Source organism: Bombina bombina, chromosome 1 (genome assembly GCF_027579735.1).
Source record: "Bombina bombina isolate aBomBom1 chromosome 1, aBomBom1.pri, whole genome shotgun sequence".
Lineage (NCBI taxonomy): Eukaryota > Metazoa > Chordata > Amphibia > Anura > Bombinatoridae > Bombina > Bombina bombina.
This window is the reverse complement of record NC_069499.1, coordinates 671,004,109-671,020,659: the sequence shown is the minus strand read 5'-3', so window position 1 is coordinate 671,020,659 and position 16,551 is coordinate 671,004,109. Positions and strand designations below refer to the sequence as shown.

The following is a 16,551-nucleotide window of genomic DNA, read 5'->3' as shown; positions in this document are numbered from 1 at the left end:
TGACCTTCTTTGGTACAATGAAGAGATAGAATAAAACCCCAGCCCCTGTTCCAGAACTGGAACTGGCATAATTACTCCAGCCAACTCTAGATCTGAAACACATTTCAGAAATGCTGAGCCTTTGCTGTGTTTACTGGGACACGGGAAAGAAAAAAATCTCTTTGCAGGAGGCCTTAACTTGAAGCCAATTCTGTACCTTTCTGAAACAATGTTCTGAAACCAGAGATTGTGAACGGAATTGATCCAAATTTCTTTTAAGAAAACGTAATCTGCCCCATACCAGCTGAGCTGGAATGAGGGCCGCACCTTCATGGGTACTTAGGAGCTGGCTTTAGGTTTCTATAAGGCTTGGATATATTCCAAACTGGAAATGGTTTCCAAACTGATACCGCTCCTGAGGATGAAGGATCAGGCTTTTGTTCCTTGTTGTGAGGAAAGGAACGAAAACGATTATTAGACCTAAATTTACCTTAGATTTTTTATCCTTTGGTAAAAAAGTTCCCTTCCCTCCAGTAACAGTTGAGATAATAGAATCCAACTGAGAACCGAATAATTTATTACCCTGGAAAGAAAGGGAAAGCAAAGTTGACTTAGAAGACATATCAGCATTCCAAGTTTTAAGCCATAAAGCTTTTCTAGCTAAAATAGCTAGAGACATATACCTGACATCAACTAATGATATCAAAAGATGGTATCACAAATAAAATTATTAGCATGTTATAGAATAATAATAATGCTATAAAATTATGATCAGTTACTTGTTGCACTAAAGCTTCTAACCAAAAAGTTGAAGCTGCAGCTGTCGTATACATACCTCTCTAATCTAAGGGCTGTCACTAAATGAGTGTTTAGCAACAGATGTATATGTATGATTCTCGCAAAAGAGGATAAAACTTAGATGCTTGTAAGAATTATTCTTATATGACTTTATATGCCTTCGTTAGACAAAACCCTAACTATAGACAAATATTTAATCTGGGTTATCTAACAGATTAAATTAATAATCATATTTATCAAATATTAGATTTATTCTAATCATGATTTTATAACTCCACAGCAGCAACATCCGCTAAAAATATAGCAGGTCTAAGAAGATTACCTGAACATAAGTAAGCTTTTCTTAGAAAGGATTCAATTTTCCTATCTAAAGGATCCTTAAATGAAGTACTATCTGCCGTAGGAATAGTAGTACGTTTAGCAGGAGTTAGAGACAGCCCCATTAACCTTAGGGATTTTGTCCCAAAATTCTAATCTGTCAGATGGCACAGGATATAATTGCTTAAAACGTTTTAGAAGGAGTAAATGAATTACCCAAATTATTCCATTCCCTGGAAATTACTTCAGAAATAGCATCAGGGAGAGAAAACACTTCTGGAATAACTACAGGAGATTTAAAAACCTTATTTAAACGTTTAGATTTAGTATCAAGAGGACCAGAATCCTCTATTTCTAATGCAATTAATACTTCTTTAAGTAAAGAACGAATAAATTCCATCTTGAACAAATACAAAGATTTATCAGCATCAACCTCTGAGACAGAAACCTCTGAACCAGAAGAACCATTATCAATATCAGAATGATGATGTTCATTTAAAAATTCATCTGAAAAAAGAGAAGTTTTAAAAGACTTTTATGTATACTAGAAGGAGAAATAACAGACATAGCCTTCTTAATGGATTTAAAAATAAAATCTCTTATGTTATCAGGAACACTCTGAAAATTAGATGTTGACGGAACAGCAACAGGTAATGTAACAGTACTAAAGGAAATTTTATCTGCATTAATAAGTTTGTCATGACATGCAATACAAACAACAGCTGGAGAAACAGATACCAAAAGTTTATAGCAGATACACTTAGCTTGGTAGCTCCAGCACCGGGCAGCGATTTTCCTGAAGTATCTTCTGACTCAGTTGCAACGTGGAACATCTTGCAATATGTAATAGAAAAAACAACATATAAAGCAAAATTGATCATGTTTCAGGAATGGGAAAAAAATGCCAGTGAACAAGCTTCTAGCAACCAGAAGCAATAAATAATGAGACTTAAAAAATGTGGAGACAAAAATGACGCCCATATTTTTTAGCGCCAAAATGACGCCACATCCGGAACGCCGACACTTGACGCAAAAAAACGTCAAAAAATGACGCAACTTCCGGCGACACGTATGACGCCGGAAACAGAAAAAAAAATTTGCGCCAAAAAAGTCAGCGCCAAGAATGACGCAATAAAATGAAGCATTTTCAGCCCCCGCGAGCCTAACAGCCCACAGGGAAAAAGTCAAATTTTTTAAGGTAAGAAAAAATGATTGATTCAAATGCATTATCCCAAGTATGAAACTGACTGTCTGAAAATAAGGAATGTTGAACATCCTGAGTCAAGGCAAATAAATTTAGAACTTTATAAAAAAAGTGCCTAACCATAGCTTAGAGTGTCACAGAAAATAAGCTTACTTACTTACCCCAGGACACTCATCTACATGTTGTAGAAAGCCAAACCAGTACTGAAACGAAAATCAGCAGAGGTAATGGTATATATATATATATATAAGAGTATATCGTCGATCTGAAAAGGGAGGTAAGAGATGAATCTCTACGACCGATAACAGAGAACCTATGAAATAGACCCCGTAGAAGGAGATCATTGCATTCAAATCGGCAATACTCTCCTCACATCCCTCTGACATTCACTGCACGCTGAGAGGAAAACCGGGCTCCAACCTGCTGCGGAGCGCATATCAACGTAGAATCTAGCACAAACTTACTTCACCACCTCCATAGGAGGCAAAGTTTGTAAAACTGATTTGTGGGTGTGGTGAGGGGTGTATTTATAGGCATTTTAAGGTTTGGGAAACTTTGCCCCTCCTGGTAGGAATGTATATCCCATACGTCACTAGCTCATGGACTCTTGCTAATTACATGAAAGAAATAGTAAATTGTACAAATCATCAATACTTAGGTGAGATATTAGCCTTGAATTGATTAGCCATTATGGCTTTTGCCTCCATGATGGTATATGAAAATAACAGAAAACCACTCGTAAAAAGCCTCCAAGTATACCCATTTCTAAAAGTTTGTTTTGTTTTTTTTTGTATACAACTAGACTTCCTTCAATAACATTTACTAATTTGATTTTGGTCATATTTTTTATTTTTTTTGTAATGGACTGCGATAGCTTAGAAAAAGAATCCAGAAAAATCGTCAAGCTGCTAAAGCTGCCAAACCTTATCAAATGATATATCTTAAATAGACTAATGATGAATTTTGAAGGAAGAAAACAAAACATTAAATGCTTTACTGATTATAAACACACCTGATTTTTTCACACAGGAATTCTAAATAGACTGGACATAATTAGAAAAAAAAATAGTATTCAGTGCGAATTTTGAGCACTCCTGAGTACAGGAAATGCACTAACATTTTTTAATTATGCTAATTTGGATCACAAGTCCTCAAATATAAATTTAGTCATATTCATTTGTCCTTTTTAAAATAATGATACATGGTAAAGCTTATTAACCTGCAGAGAGCTGTCCGCAGACCTCGCTTTAGTTTCTCTTGAATTGCGCTGTCTGTTGTCTATGCGGTCATCATTTGCTGAAAGAAATTGAAAGATGTTCAATAAATGCAAGAAAATTCTGTTCTTTTTAGGCTATAGATAGGCTGGTGCGTGATCTGATCAGATTTCACATTTAAACTATAGACATTCATGAAAAATAAATTATACTATACAGAGGACATGCATGTGGCTGTAATACAAAAAAAACCGAGATTTGCGGATAAACTGTTCATCATCTATACTATAAATCGCGTCTGTAACGCATCCGTCGCTGTCGCCAGTTGCGCACGCATCCTCAAAGGAATGTTGGCTGCGCATGCAGCGAAAAGAATCCACTTGGATGCATCGTAGGCAAACCTGAAGCCTTAAAAAAAAAAAACACACACAAAAAAAAAACATGCAACCGCCCGCAAGAAATAAAAACACGTTACCCCCCGAACGAAGTATAACAAAAAAAATAACCTCCCGCACATTAAACCTAAACCGCCAACCCCCACGTCGCCAAACAATAAAGTAATTAACCCCTAATCCGCATATAACATAATTAAAAAATTAACCCTTAAACCGCAAAACCCCCACATCACAATAAACCTAATTGACCTATTAACCCCTAAACCACCAAACACCCACATCGCAATCAACCTAATTAACCTATTAACCTCTAAACCACGAAACCCCCACAACACAAATAACTAAATTTAATTACTAAGCCCCTTTACCTAACACACCCTAAATTATCCCAAATTACAAAAGATAAAAAAAAGTATAACATTACAGAAAAAATAAACAAAATTATCAAAAATAAAAAAAAAAGGATACCTAATCCCTATGGGGGGGGGAAAAAAAAACAAAAAAAAAAAACACCCCCTAATCTAAACTACCAATAGCCCTTAAAAGGGCCTTTTGTAGGGCATTGCCACAAGTTTAACAGCTTTTACCTCTAAAAATACTAAGTCCCCCCCTAACAGCAAACCCTCCCACCACACACCCCAAAATAAAAAAAATAAAAAACACTAAAAAAAACCCTAAACTATTCATTGCCCCTAAAGGGCACTATGTATGGGTATTGTCCTTAAAAGGGCATTCAGCTCTTTTACTCTTTTTTTAAAGCCCAGTAAAGCCCTAATCTAAAAAAAAAAAAACAACCAAAAAATTTAAATAAAAAAGCATAAACCTAAGCCCCAAATAGGTACTCACTGTTCCTGAAGTCTGGCGGAGAAGGTCTTCCAGGTGGCTCCACCATCTTCTATCTTCATCCGGCGGAGCGGAGCTGTCTTCCCGATGCCTGGATCCTAAGCAGCGGTCCTCAACGGCGTGGAGGCTCCTCTTCATGCGATCGTCCAAACACACTGAAGATTGAATGCAAGGTACCCCCATATTTATTGGGGTACCTTGCATTCCTATTGGCTGAAATTTTGAAATCAGCCAATAGGATGAGAGCTACTGAAATCTTATTGGCCGATTTGAACAGCCAATAGGATTACAGTAGCTCTAATCCTATTGGCCGATTTAAAAAATTCAGCCAATAGGAATGCAAGGTACCCCAAATTGATTACGGTACCTTGCATTCAATCTTTAGTGTACGACTGACATCGAATGAAGAGGAGCCTTCATGCCGCTGAGGATCCACGCGTCGGGGCTCCGCACCTCCACTCCAGATGAAGATAGAAGATGATGGAGCCGTCTGGAATGGTGAGTACCTAATTGGGGCTTAGTGTTTAAAAAAAAAAAAAAAAAAAAAAAAAAAATCTTAAGATTATGTATTTAATGGGCTAGAAAAAAGAGCTGATTGCCCTTTTTTTATTTTGGGAGGGATTTTTTATTTTTTATAGGGGTATTAGTTTAGGTTTACATTTTTTATTTTGAATAGCTTTGTTTATTTTTTTCTGTATTTTATTTTTTTTTAATTTTAGCTTTGGGGGTTGTAGTTTTTTTTTTTTTAAATAAATAGACTGCCCTCTGGGCAGGCTTATTACTTAGTAACATATGAAGTAGCATGTTTAGTTGTATATGCTGTATAGGTTCAAATCAGATATCCTGCATCAGGAATTAAAATAATTTTCCCTTAAAAGTGATGCAGTATAGCTGTAAAAAAAGTCGACTAGAAAATATCACCTGAACATCTCTATATAAAAAAGAAAGATATTTTACCTCAAAAGTTTCTCAGTAGCCACATCCCATTGTAAAGGACTTCTAAGCAACAAACCAGTATGTCTGTCCCGGGACAGCGGAAGGAGCGAGCTTTCGTGCACACTCATCTTATTTCCCTATTCAGTGTAAGGAAGTTTACAATGAAATCTCATGAGTTAAGTAAGAGTTCATGACCTCAGCACTGTTGACGACGATTGGCTGCTGTTCATTTTTTTTTTTTTTTACCTGCAGCTGGGTATAACTTTTTACAAAGAACTTACTCTGCTGAGCTGAGGAAATTGTGAGGTAAAATATCTTTCTTGTTTACATAGAGATGCTCAGGTGATATTTTCCTGTCAGCTTTTTACAGTTATGCTGCATCAGTTTCAAGTGATTAAGCATATGAGTATTATGTCCCTTTAAGCAAGTACCCGACACTTACTCTGGTACTAGATTGGCGGCACCTTACCAATTTCCAATCCAATGCCATAAACCAAGTAAATATCAAGTGCACTAATACAGATTAAGCACGACAAAGGAGTCAATATTAAAAAAAAGGTACTTACAACTAAAAAGGCATACATTTTATAAGAAATTTAAGTCCATTTAAAGGACTTTAAACAATAATAAAATGCTCTAATGTTCTAGAGCATTTTATTATTGATCTATTGCTTGAACTAAATGAACTAAACATCGCTGCTTGGTGGATACGCATATTTGCCATCCTGGATTGGCTCTGCAGCTCCAGACCAGTAGTATATTGCTGGTCCAGAGATTACTTTATTATTTATTTAAAGGGACAGTCTACAAAAAAATTGTTATTGTTTAAAAAAATAGAGAATGCGTTTACTACACATTCCAGAGATTTGCACAACCAACATTGTTAGATTAATATACTTTGAAACAAGAAGACATTTAGAGGTTTAAATGTTATAAAGGCTCTATTGACAGCCTCTTAATCACATGCTTTTGTATTTGCTTTTCACAACAGGGAGACTGCTAGTTTATCTGGGCCATATAGATAACAATGTGTTCACACCCAGGAAGCTATTTAAAAATTAGCACAACACAGTACTAAAGGCAAGTCAATAGATTACAAAGTTATGTTATCAGGGGGCTGTCAGAAGATGCTTAGATACAAGGTAATCACAGAGGTAAAAAGTATATTAAAAGGGACAGTCTAGTATAAATTAAACTTTAACTATTCAGATAGGACTTGTAATTTTAACCCCTTAAGGACCAGCGACGTACCCTGTATGTCACTGGCCTTTTTTTGGGACTTGATTGTTTTATTGCACAGTCTTGCCACCAGCGTTGAGACTGCTCTATTCCACAAAGCCTGCTGGAGGGAGGGCATTAATAGCGTGTTCTTGCTAGACTTGTGCTATTATGTCCTGAAAAAACCCTTAACGACCAGTGACATACAGGGTACATTGTGGTCATTAAGGGGTTAATCAACTTTCCAATTTACTTTTATCATCAAATTTGCTTTCTTCTCTTGGTATTCTTAGTTGAAACTAAACCTAGGCAGACTCATATGCCAATTTCTAAGCCCTTGAGGGCTGCCTCTTATCAGATGCTTTTTAAATTGCTTTTCAACACAAAGGTACTGAAAGTACACGTGGGGCATATAGATAACACTGTGTTCAGGCATAGAAAGTTACTTAATATTTAGCACAACACAATGCTAAATGCAAGTCAATAGATAATAAACAGTCAGTCATGTGATCAGGGGGCTGGAAGAAGGTTCTTAGATGTAAGGTCATCACAGAGGTAAAAAAAGTATATTAATATAACTGCTGGTTATGCAAAACTGGGGAATGGGTAATAAAGAGATTGATTATCTATTAAAACCATAACAATTCTAATGTAGACTGTCCCTTTAAATGTTCAAATTGTGCGGCCGGCAGGTCTTATTTAATTTTCGCAGCTATTTTTTTTAATTACACAGCTAAATAGCAAGTCACCGCTAGATGTCGCTATTTAGCTGTGAAACGCAAAAGCAGCAAAGTCGGAATATATCTGACATTTGAGCGCATGCGCTAAAACCCTTGGTCGGATATATTTCGACATAGGACCGCAAAAGGGTTAATATAACTGGGTTGGTTGTGCAAAACTGGGGAATGGGTAATAAAAGGATTATCTATCTTTTAAAACAATAATAATTCTATTGTATGACTGTACCTTTAAAGTCATTTTTTTTTTTTAAATGTATGCACCAGATATTAGTCTATGTATTGTGAAAGGTTTGCACACGAAATAATAATTTCAAAAGCATTTAGAAATGTCATTTTGTTAAAAAAAAAAAAATATATATATTTATGCTTACCTGATAAATTTCTCTCTTGTGGTGTATCCACGGGTTCATCCATTACTTGTGGGATATTCTCCTTCCCAACAGGAAGTTGCAAGAGGACACCCACAGCAGAGCTGTCTATATAGCTCCTCCCCTAACTGCCACCCCCAGTCATTCGACCGAAGACAAGCAAGAAAAAGGAGAAACTATAGGGTGCAGTGGTGACTGTAGTTTAAAAATAAAAAACACCTGCCTTAAAGTGACAGGGCGGGCCGTGGACTGGATACACCACAAGAGACAGAAATTTATCAGGTAAGCATAAAACATAATGTATGCTTACCTGATAAATTTATTTCTCTTGTAGTGTATCCAGTCCACGGATCATCCATTACTTATGGGATATTCTCCTTCCCAACAGGAAGTTGCAAGAGGATCACCCACAGCAGAGCTACTATATAGCTCCTCCCCCAACTGCCATATCCAGTCATTCGACCGAAACAAACAGAGAAAGGAGAAACCATAGGGTGCAGTGGTGACTGTAGTTTAATTAAATTTTAGACCTGCCTTAAAATGACAGGGCGGGCCGTGGACTGGATACACTACAAGAGAAATAAATTTATCAGGTAAGCATAAATTATGTTTTCTCTTGTTAAGTGTATCCAGTCCACGGATCATCCATTACTTATGGGATACCAATACCAAAGCTAAAGTACACGGATGATGGGAGGGACAAGGCAGGGATTAAGCGGAAGGAACCACTGCCTGAAGAACCTTTCTCCCAAAAACAGCCTCCGAAGAAGCAAAAGTATCAAATTTGTAAAATTTTGAAAAAGTGTGAAGCGAATACCAAGTTGCGGCCTTGCAAATCTGTTCAACAGAGGCCTCATTTTTAAAGGCCCAGGTGGAAGCCACAGCTCTAGTAGAATGAGCTGTAATTCTTTCAGGGGGCTGCTGTCCAGCAGTCTCATAGGCTAGGCGTATAATACTCCGAAGCCAAAAGGAGAGAGAGGTTGCCGAAGCTTTTTGACCTCTCCTCTGTCCAGAATAAACGACAAACAGGGAAGATGTTTGACGAAAATCTTTAGTAGCTTGTAAGTAAAACTTCAAGGCACGGACTACGTCCAGATTATATAAAAACGTTCCTTCTTTGAAGAAGGATTAGGATACAATGATGGAACAACAATCTCTTGATTGATATTCTTGTTAGAAACCACCTTAGGTAAAAACCCAGGTTTGGTACGCAGAACTACCTTATCTGCATGAAAAATCAGATAAGGAGAATCACATTGTAAGGCAGATAGCTCAGAGACTCTCCAAGCCGAGGAAATAGCCATCAAAAACAGAACTTTCCAAGATAAAAGCTTAATATCCATGGAATGAAGGGGTTCAAACGGAACTCCTTGAAGAACTTTAAGAACCAAGTTTAAGCTCCATGGGGGAGCAACAGGTTTAAACACAGGCTTAATTCTAACCAAAGCCTGACAAAATGCCTGGACGTCTGGAACTTCTGCCAGACGCTTGTGCAAAAGAATAGACAGAGCAGAAATCTGTCCCTTTAAGTAATTAGCTGATAATCCTTTGTCCAAACCCTCTTGGAGAAAGGACAATATCCTAGATATCCTAACCTTACTCCATGAGTAATTCTTGGATTCACACCAGTAAAGATATGTACGCCATATCTTGTGATAGATTTTCCTGGTAACAGGCTTTCGTGCCTGTATTAAGGTATCAATGACTGACTCAGAGAAGCCACGCTTTGATAGAATCAAGCGTTCAATCTCCATGCAATCAGTCTCAGAGAAATTAGATTTGGATGATTGAAAGGACCTTGTATTAGAAGGTCCTGTCTTAGAGGCAGAGTCCATGGTGGAAAGGATGACATGTCCACTAGGTCTGCATACCAGGTCCTGCGTGGCCACGCAGGCGCTATTAGAATCACCAATGCTCTCTCCTGTTTGATTTTGGCAATCAGTCGAGGGAGCAGAGGAAACGGTGGAAACACATAAGCCAGGTTGAAGAACCAAGGCGCTGCTAGAGCATCAATCAGCGTCGCTCCTGGGTCCCTGGACCTGGATCCGTAACAAGGAAGCTTGGCGTTCTGGCGAGACGCCATGAGATCCAACTCTGGTTTGCCCCAACGATGAATCAATTGAGCAAACACCTCCGGATGGAGTTCCCACTCCCCCGGGTGAAAAGTCTGACGACTTAGAAAATCCGCCTCCCAGTTCTCCACGCCTGGGATATGGATTGCTGGCAGGTGGCAAGAGTGAGTCTCTGCCCAGCGAATTATTTTTGAGACTTCTAACATCGCTAGGGAACTCCTGGTTCCCCCTTGATGGTTGATGTAAGCCAGTGTCGTGATATTGTCCGACTGAAATCTGATGAACCTCAGTGTTGCTAACTGAGGCCAAGCCAGAAGAGCATTGAATATTGCTCTTAACTCCAGAATATTTATCGGAAGGAGTTTCTCCTCCTGAGTCCACGATCCCTGTGCCTTCAGGGAGTTCCAGACTGCACCCCAACCTAGAAGGCTGGCATCTGTTGTTACAATTGTCCAATCTGCCTGCGAAAGGTCATACCCTCGGACAGGTGGACCCGAGACAACCACCAGAGAATCTCTGGTCTCTTGATCCAGATTTAGCAGAGGGGACAAATCTGTATAATCCCCATTCCACTGACTTAGCATGCATAATTGCAGCGGTCTGAGATGTAGGCGCGCAAATGGCACTATGTCCATTGCCGCTACCATTAAGCCGATCACCTCCATACACTGAGCCACCGAAGGGCGCGGAATGGAATGAAGAATACGGCAAGCATTTAGAAGCTTTGATAACCTGGACTCCGTCAGGTAACTTTTCATCTCTACAGAATCTATAAGAGTCCCTAAGAAGGAGACTCTTGTGAGTGGGGATAGATAACTCTTTCCTCATTCACTTTCCACCCGTGCAATCTCAGAAATGCCAGAACTATCTCTGTATGAGACTTGGCAATTTGAAAGCTTGACGCCTGTATCAGGATGTCGTCTAGATACGGAGCCACCGCTATGCCTCGCGGTTTTAGAACCGCCAGAAGTGAGCCCAGAACCTTCGTAAAGATTCTCGGGGCTGTAGCCAACCCGAAGGGAAGAGCTACAAATTGGTAATGCCTGTCTAGAAAGGCAAACCTTAGGAACCGATGATGATCTTTGTGAATCGGTATGTGAAGGTAGGCATCCTTTAAGTCCACTGTGGTCATGTACTGACCCTCTTGGATCATGGGTAGGATGGTCCGAATAGTTTCCATTTTGAAAGATGGAACTCTGAGGAATTTGTTTAAGATCTTTAGATCCAAAATTGGTCTGAAGGTTCCCTCTTTTTTTGGGAACCACAAACAGATTTGAATAAAAACCCTGTCCTTGTTCCGTCCGCGGAACTGGATGGATCACTCCCATTACTAGGAGGTCTTGCACACAGCGTAGGAATGCCTCTTTCTTTATCTGATTTGCAGATAACCTTGAAAGATGAAATCTCCCTTGTGGAGGGGAAGCTTTGAAGTCCAGAAGATATCCCTGAGATATGATCTCCAACACCCAGGGATCCTGAACATCTCTTGCCCACGCCTGGGCGAAGAGAAAAAGTCTGCCCCCTACTAGATCCGTTGCCGGATAGGGGGCCGTTCCTTCATGCTGTCTTAGAGGCAGCAGCAGGCTTTCTGGCCTGCTTGCCTTTGTTCCAGGCCTGCTTAGATTGAGCAAAAGTTCCCTCTTGTCTTGAAGCGAAGGAAGTTGATGCTGCACATGCCTTGGAATTTCGAAAGGCACAAAAATTAGACTGTTTGGCCTTTGATTTGGCCCTGTCCTGAGGAAGGGTATGACCCTTACCTCCAGTAATGTCAGCAATAATTTCTTTCAAACCAGTCCCGAATAAGGTCTGCCCCTTGAAAGGAATGTTGAGTAATTTAGACTTTGAAGTCACATCAGCTGACCAGGATTTGAGCCATAGCGCCCTACGCGCCTGGATGGCGAATCCGGAATTCTTATCCATTAGTTTAGTCAAATGAACAATGGCATCAGAAACAAATGAGTTAGCTAGCTTAAGAGTTCTAAGCTTGTCAACAATTTCAGTCAATGGAGCTGTATGGATGGCCTCTTCCAGGGCCTCAAACCAGAATGCCGCCGCAGCAGTGACAGGCGCAATGCATGCAAGGGGCTGTAAAATAAAACCTTGTTGAATAAACATTTTCTTAAGGTAACCCTCTAATTTTTTATCCATTGGATCTGAAAAAGCACAACTGTCCTCAACCGGGATAGTGGTACGCTTTGCTAAAGTAGAAACTGCTCCCTCCACCTTAGGGACAGTCTGCCGTAAGTCCTGTGTAGTGGCATCTATTGGAAACATTTTTCTAAATATAGGAGGTGGGGAAAAGGGCACACTGGGCCTATCCCACTCCTTACTAATAATTTCTGTAAGCCTTTTAGGTATTGGAAAAACATCAGTACTCACCGGCACTGCATAGTATTTATCCAGCCTACACAATTTCTCTGGCACTGCAATTGTGTCACAGTCATTCAGAGCAGCTAATACCTCCCCAAGCAATACACGGAGGTTCTCAAGCTTAAATTTAAAATTAGAAATCTCTGAATCAGGTCTCCCCGAATCAGAGACATCACCCACAGACTGAAGCTCTCCGTCCTCCGGTTCTGCATATTGTGACGCAGTATCAGACATGGCTCTTAAAGCATATACGCGCTCTGTATCTCGTCTAACCCCAGAGCTATCGCGCTTGCCTCTCAATTCAGGCAATCTGGATAATACCTCTGACAGGGTATTATTCATGATTGCAATCATGTCCTGCAAAGTAATCGCTATGGGCGTCCCTGATGTACTTGGCGCCATATTAGCGTGCGTCCCTTGAGCGGGAGGCGACGGGTCCGACACGTGGGGAGAGTTAGTCGGCATAACTTCCCCCTCAACAGACCCCTCTGGTGACAATTCTTTTATAGATAAAGACTGATCTTTACTGTTTAAGGTGAAATCAATACATTTAGTACACATTCTCCTATGGGGCTCCACCATGGCTTTTAAACATAATGAACAAGTATCCTCTGTTTCAGACATGTTTGTACAGACTAGCAATGAGACTAGCAAGCTTGGAAAACACTTTAAAGCAAGTTAACAAGCAATATAAAAAACGTTACTGTGCCTTTAAGAGAAACAAATTTTGACAAAATTTGAAATAACAGTGAAAAAAGGCAGTTACACTAACAGTGCATGTAACAAGTCAGCAGAGCATTGCACCCACTTGCAAATGGATGATTAACCCCTTAATAACAAAAACAGAATAATAAATGACAAAAACGTTTTTTAAACACAGTCACAACAACTGCCATAGTCTACTGTGATTGTTACCCTCCTCAAACACGACTTTGAAGCCTTTTGAGCCCTTCAGAGATGTCCTGTATCATGCAGAGGGAAGCTGAATGTCTGTCAGTATTTTTAGCTGCACAGAAAAGCACTAAAATAGGCCCTTCCCACTCATATTGCAACAGTGGAAAGCTTCAGGAAACTGTCTCTAGGCAGAAATCAAACCAGCCATGTGGAAAAAAACTAGGCCCCAATAAGTTTTGTCACCAAACATATATAAAAACGAATAACATGCCAGCAAACGTTTTATATTACATTTTTATAAGAGTATGCATCTCTATTAATAAGCCTGATACCAGTAGCTATCACTGCATTTAAGCCTTTACTTACATTAATCCGGTATAAGCAGCATTTTCTAGCAAATTCCATCCCTAGAAAAATATTAACTGCACATACCTTATTGCAGTAAAACCTGCACGCCATTCCCTCTCTGAAGTTACCTCACTCCTCAGAATATGTGAGAACAGCAATGGATCTTAGTTACTTCTGCTAAGATCATAGAAAATGCAGGCAGATTCTTCTTCTAAATACTGCCTGAGATAAACAGTACACTCCTGCACCATTTAAAAATAACAAACTTTTGATTGAAGAATAAACTAAGTATAAAACACCACACTCCTCTTACGACCTCCATCTTGGTTGAGGCTTGCAAGAGAATGACTGGATATGGCAGTTGGGGGAGGAGCTATATAGCAGCTCTGCTGTGGGTGATCCTCTTGCAACTTCCTGTTGGGAAGGAGAATATCCCATAAGTAATGGATGATCCGTGGACTGGATACACTTAACAAGAGAAATGTTGTTCTCTCTTGTTAGGTGTATCCAGTCCACGGGTTCATCCATTACTTGTGGGATACCAATACCAAAGCTTTAGGACACGGATGAAGGGAGGGGCAAGGCAGGAACTTAAACGGAAGGCACCACTGCCTGCAAGACCTTTCTCCCAAAAATAGCCTACGAGTAAGCAAAATTATCAAATTTGTAGAATTTAGAAAAAGTATGAAGCGAAGACCAAGTCGTCGCCTTACAAATCTGTTCAACAGAGGCCTCATTTTTAAAAGCCCATGTGGAAGCTACCGCTCTAGTGGAATTAGCTGTAATTCTTTCAGGAGGCTGCTGGCCAGCAGTCTCATAAGCTAAACGGATTATGCTTCTCAGCCAAAAAGAAAGAGAAGATGCCGAAGCCTTTTGGCCTCTCCTCTGTCCAGAGTAGACAACAGACAATGCAGATGTTTGACGAAAATCCTTAGTAGCTTGTAAATAAAACTTTAAAGCACAAACCACGTTAAAATTGTGTAATAGACGTTCCTTCTTTGAAGAAGGATTAGGACACAGTGACGGTCACGGAACAACAATCTCCTGATTGATATTCTTATTAGATACCACCTTAGGAAGAAACCCAGGTTTGGTACGCAAAAGATCAGATAAGGGGAATCACACTGTAAGTCAGATAACTGAAACTCTACGAGCCGAAGAGATAGCTACCAAAAACAGAACTTTCCAAGATAAAAGCTTGATATCTATGGAAAGCAGAGGTTCAAACGGAACCCCTTGAAGAACTTTAAGAACTAAATTTAAACTCCATGGTGGAGCAACAGGTTTAAACACAGGCTTGATTCTAACCAAAGCCTGACAAAACGCCTGGAACATCTGCCAGACACTTGTGTAGAAGAATAGACAGAGCAGAAATCTGTCTCTTTAAGGAACTAGCTGACAATCCCTTCTCCAATCCTTCTTGGAGAAAGGATAATATCCTAGGAATCCTGACTTTACTCCATGAGTAACCCTTGGATTCACACCAATGAAGATATTTACACAATATCTTATGATAGATTTTCCTGGTGACAGGCTTTCGAGCCTGAATTAAGGTATCAATGACCGACTCTGAGAAACCACGTTTTGACAAAATCAAGCGTTCAATCTCCAAGCAGTCAGCCACAGAGAAATTAGATTTGGATGTTTGAATGAACCTTGGAGTAGAAGGTCCTGCCTCAGCGGCAGAGACCATGGTGGAAGGGATGACATGTCCACCAGATCTGCATACCAAGTCCTGCGTGGCCACGCAGGTGCTATCAAAATCACCGAAGCTCTCTCCTGCTTGATCTTGGCAATCAGACGAGGGAGGAGAGGAAATGGTGGGAACACATAAGCCAGGCTGATGGACCAGGGCGCTGCTAGAGCATCTATCAGCGTTGCCTGGGGATTCCTTGACCTGGGCCCGTAACAAGGAAGCTTGGCGTTCTGACGAGACGCCATCAGATCCAGTTCTGGTTTGCCCCATAGTTGAATCAGCTGGGCAAATACCTCCGGATGGAGCTCCCACTCCCCCGGATGAAAAGTCTGCCGACTTAGAAAAAAATCCGCCTCCCAGTTCTCTACTCCTGGGATATGGATAGCTGAGAGATGGCAAGAGTGAACCTCTGCCCATAGAATTATCTTTGAAACCTCCAACATTGCCAGGGGCTTCTTGTTCCCCCATGATGGTTAATATAGGCTACAGTCGTGATATTGTCCGACTGAAATCTGATGAACCTGACCGCAGCTAGTTGAGGCCAAGCCTAAAGAGCATTGAATATCGCTCTCAGTTCCAGAATGTTTATCGGAAGGAGGACTTCCTCCTGAGTCCATGAACCCTGAGCCTTCAGGGAGTTCCAGACCGCGCCCCAGCCCAGAAGGCTGGCATCTGTCGTCACTATAGTCCACTCTGGCCTGCGGAAACTCATTCCCCTGGACAGATGGACCCAAGATAACCACCAGAGAAGAGAATCCCTGGTCTCTTGATCCAGATTTAGCAGAGGGGACAAATCTGTGTAGTCCCCATTCCACTGATTGAGCATGCAAAGTTGCAGTGGTCTGAGATGTAGGCGGGCAAACGGAACTATGTCCATTGCCGCTACCATTAGGCCGATTACTTCCATACACTGAGCCACTGACGGCCGAGAAGTGGAATGAAGAGCACGGCAGGAAGTTAGAAACTTTGATAACCTGACCTCTGTCAGAATTTTTTTTCATTTCTACTGAATCTATCAGTGTTCCTAGGAAGGAAACTCTTGTGAGAGGGGAGAGAGAACTCTTTTCTTCGTTCACCTTCCACCCGTGAGACCTCAGAAAGGCCAGAACAATATCCGTATGGGACTTGGCGATTTGAAAAGTCGACGCCTGTATCAGA

At 40.4% G+C, this 16,551-nt stretch overlaps 1 protein-coding gene across 2 annotated transcripts in view; it reads right to left on the bottom strand.

Annotated features, from left to right (window-relative positions):
• The window catches only part of FMR1 (fragile X messenger ribonucleoprotein 1), a 111,212-nt gene that overhangs the window by 12,933 nt on the left and 81,728 nt on the right, over positions 1-16,551 (bottom strand). For both annotated transcript variants that reach the window (XM_053699149.1, XM_053699148.1), the window contains one exon: positions 3,519-3,595. In XM_053699149.1, the coding sequence (XP_053555124.1) occupies positions 3,519-3,595 (77 nt within the window). The remainder of the gene's footprint in view (positions 1-3,518; positions 3,596-16,551) is intronic.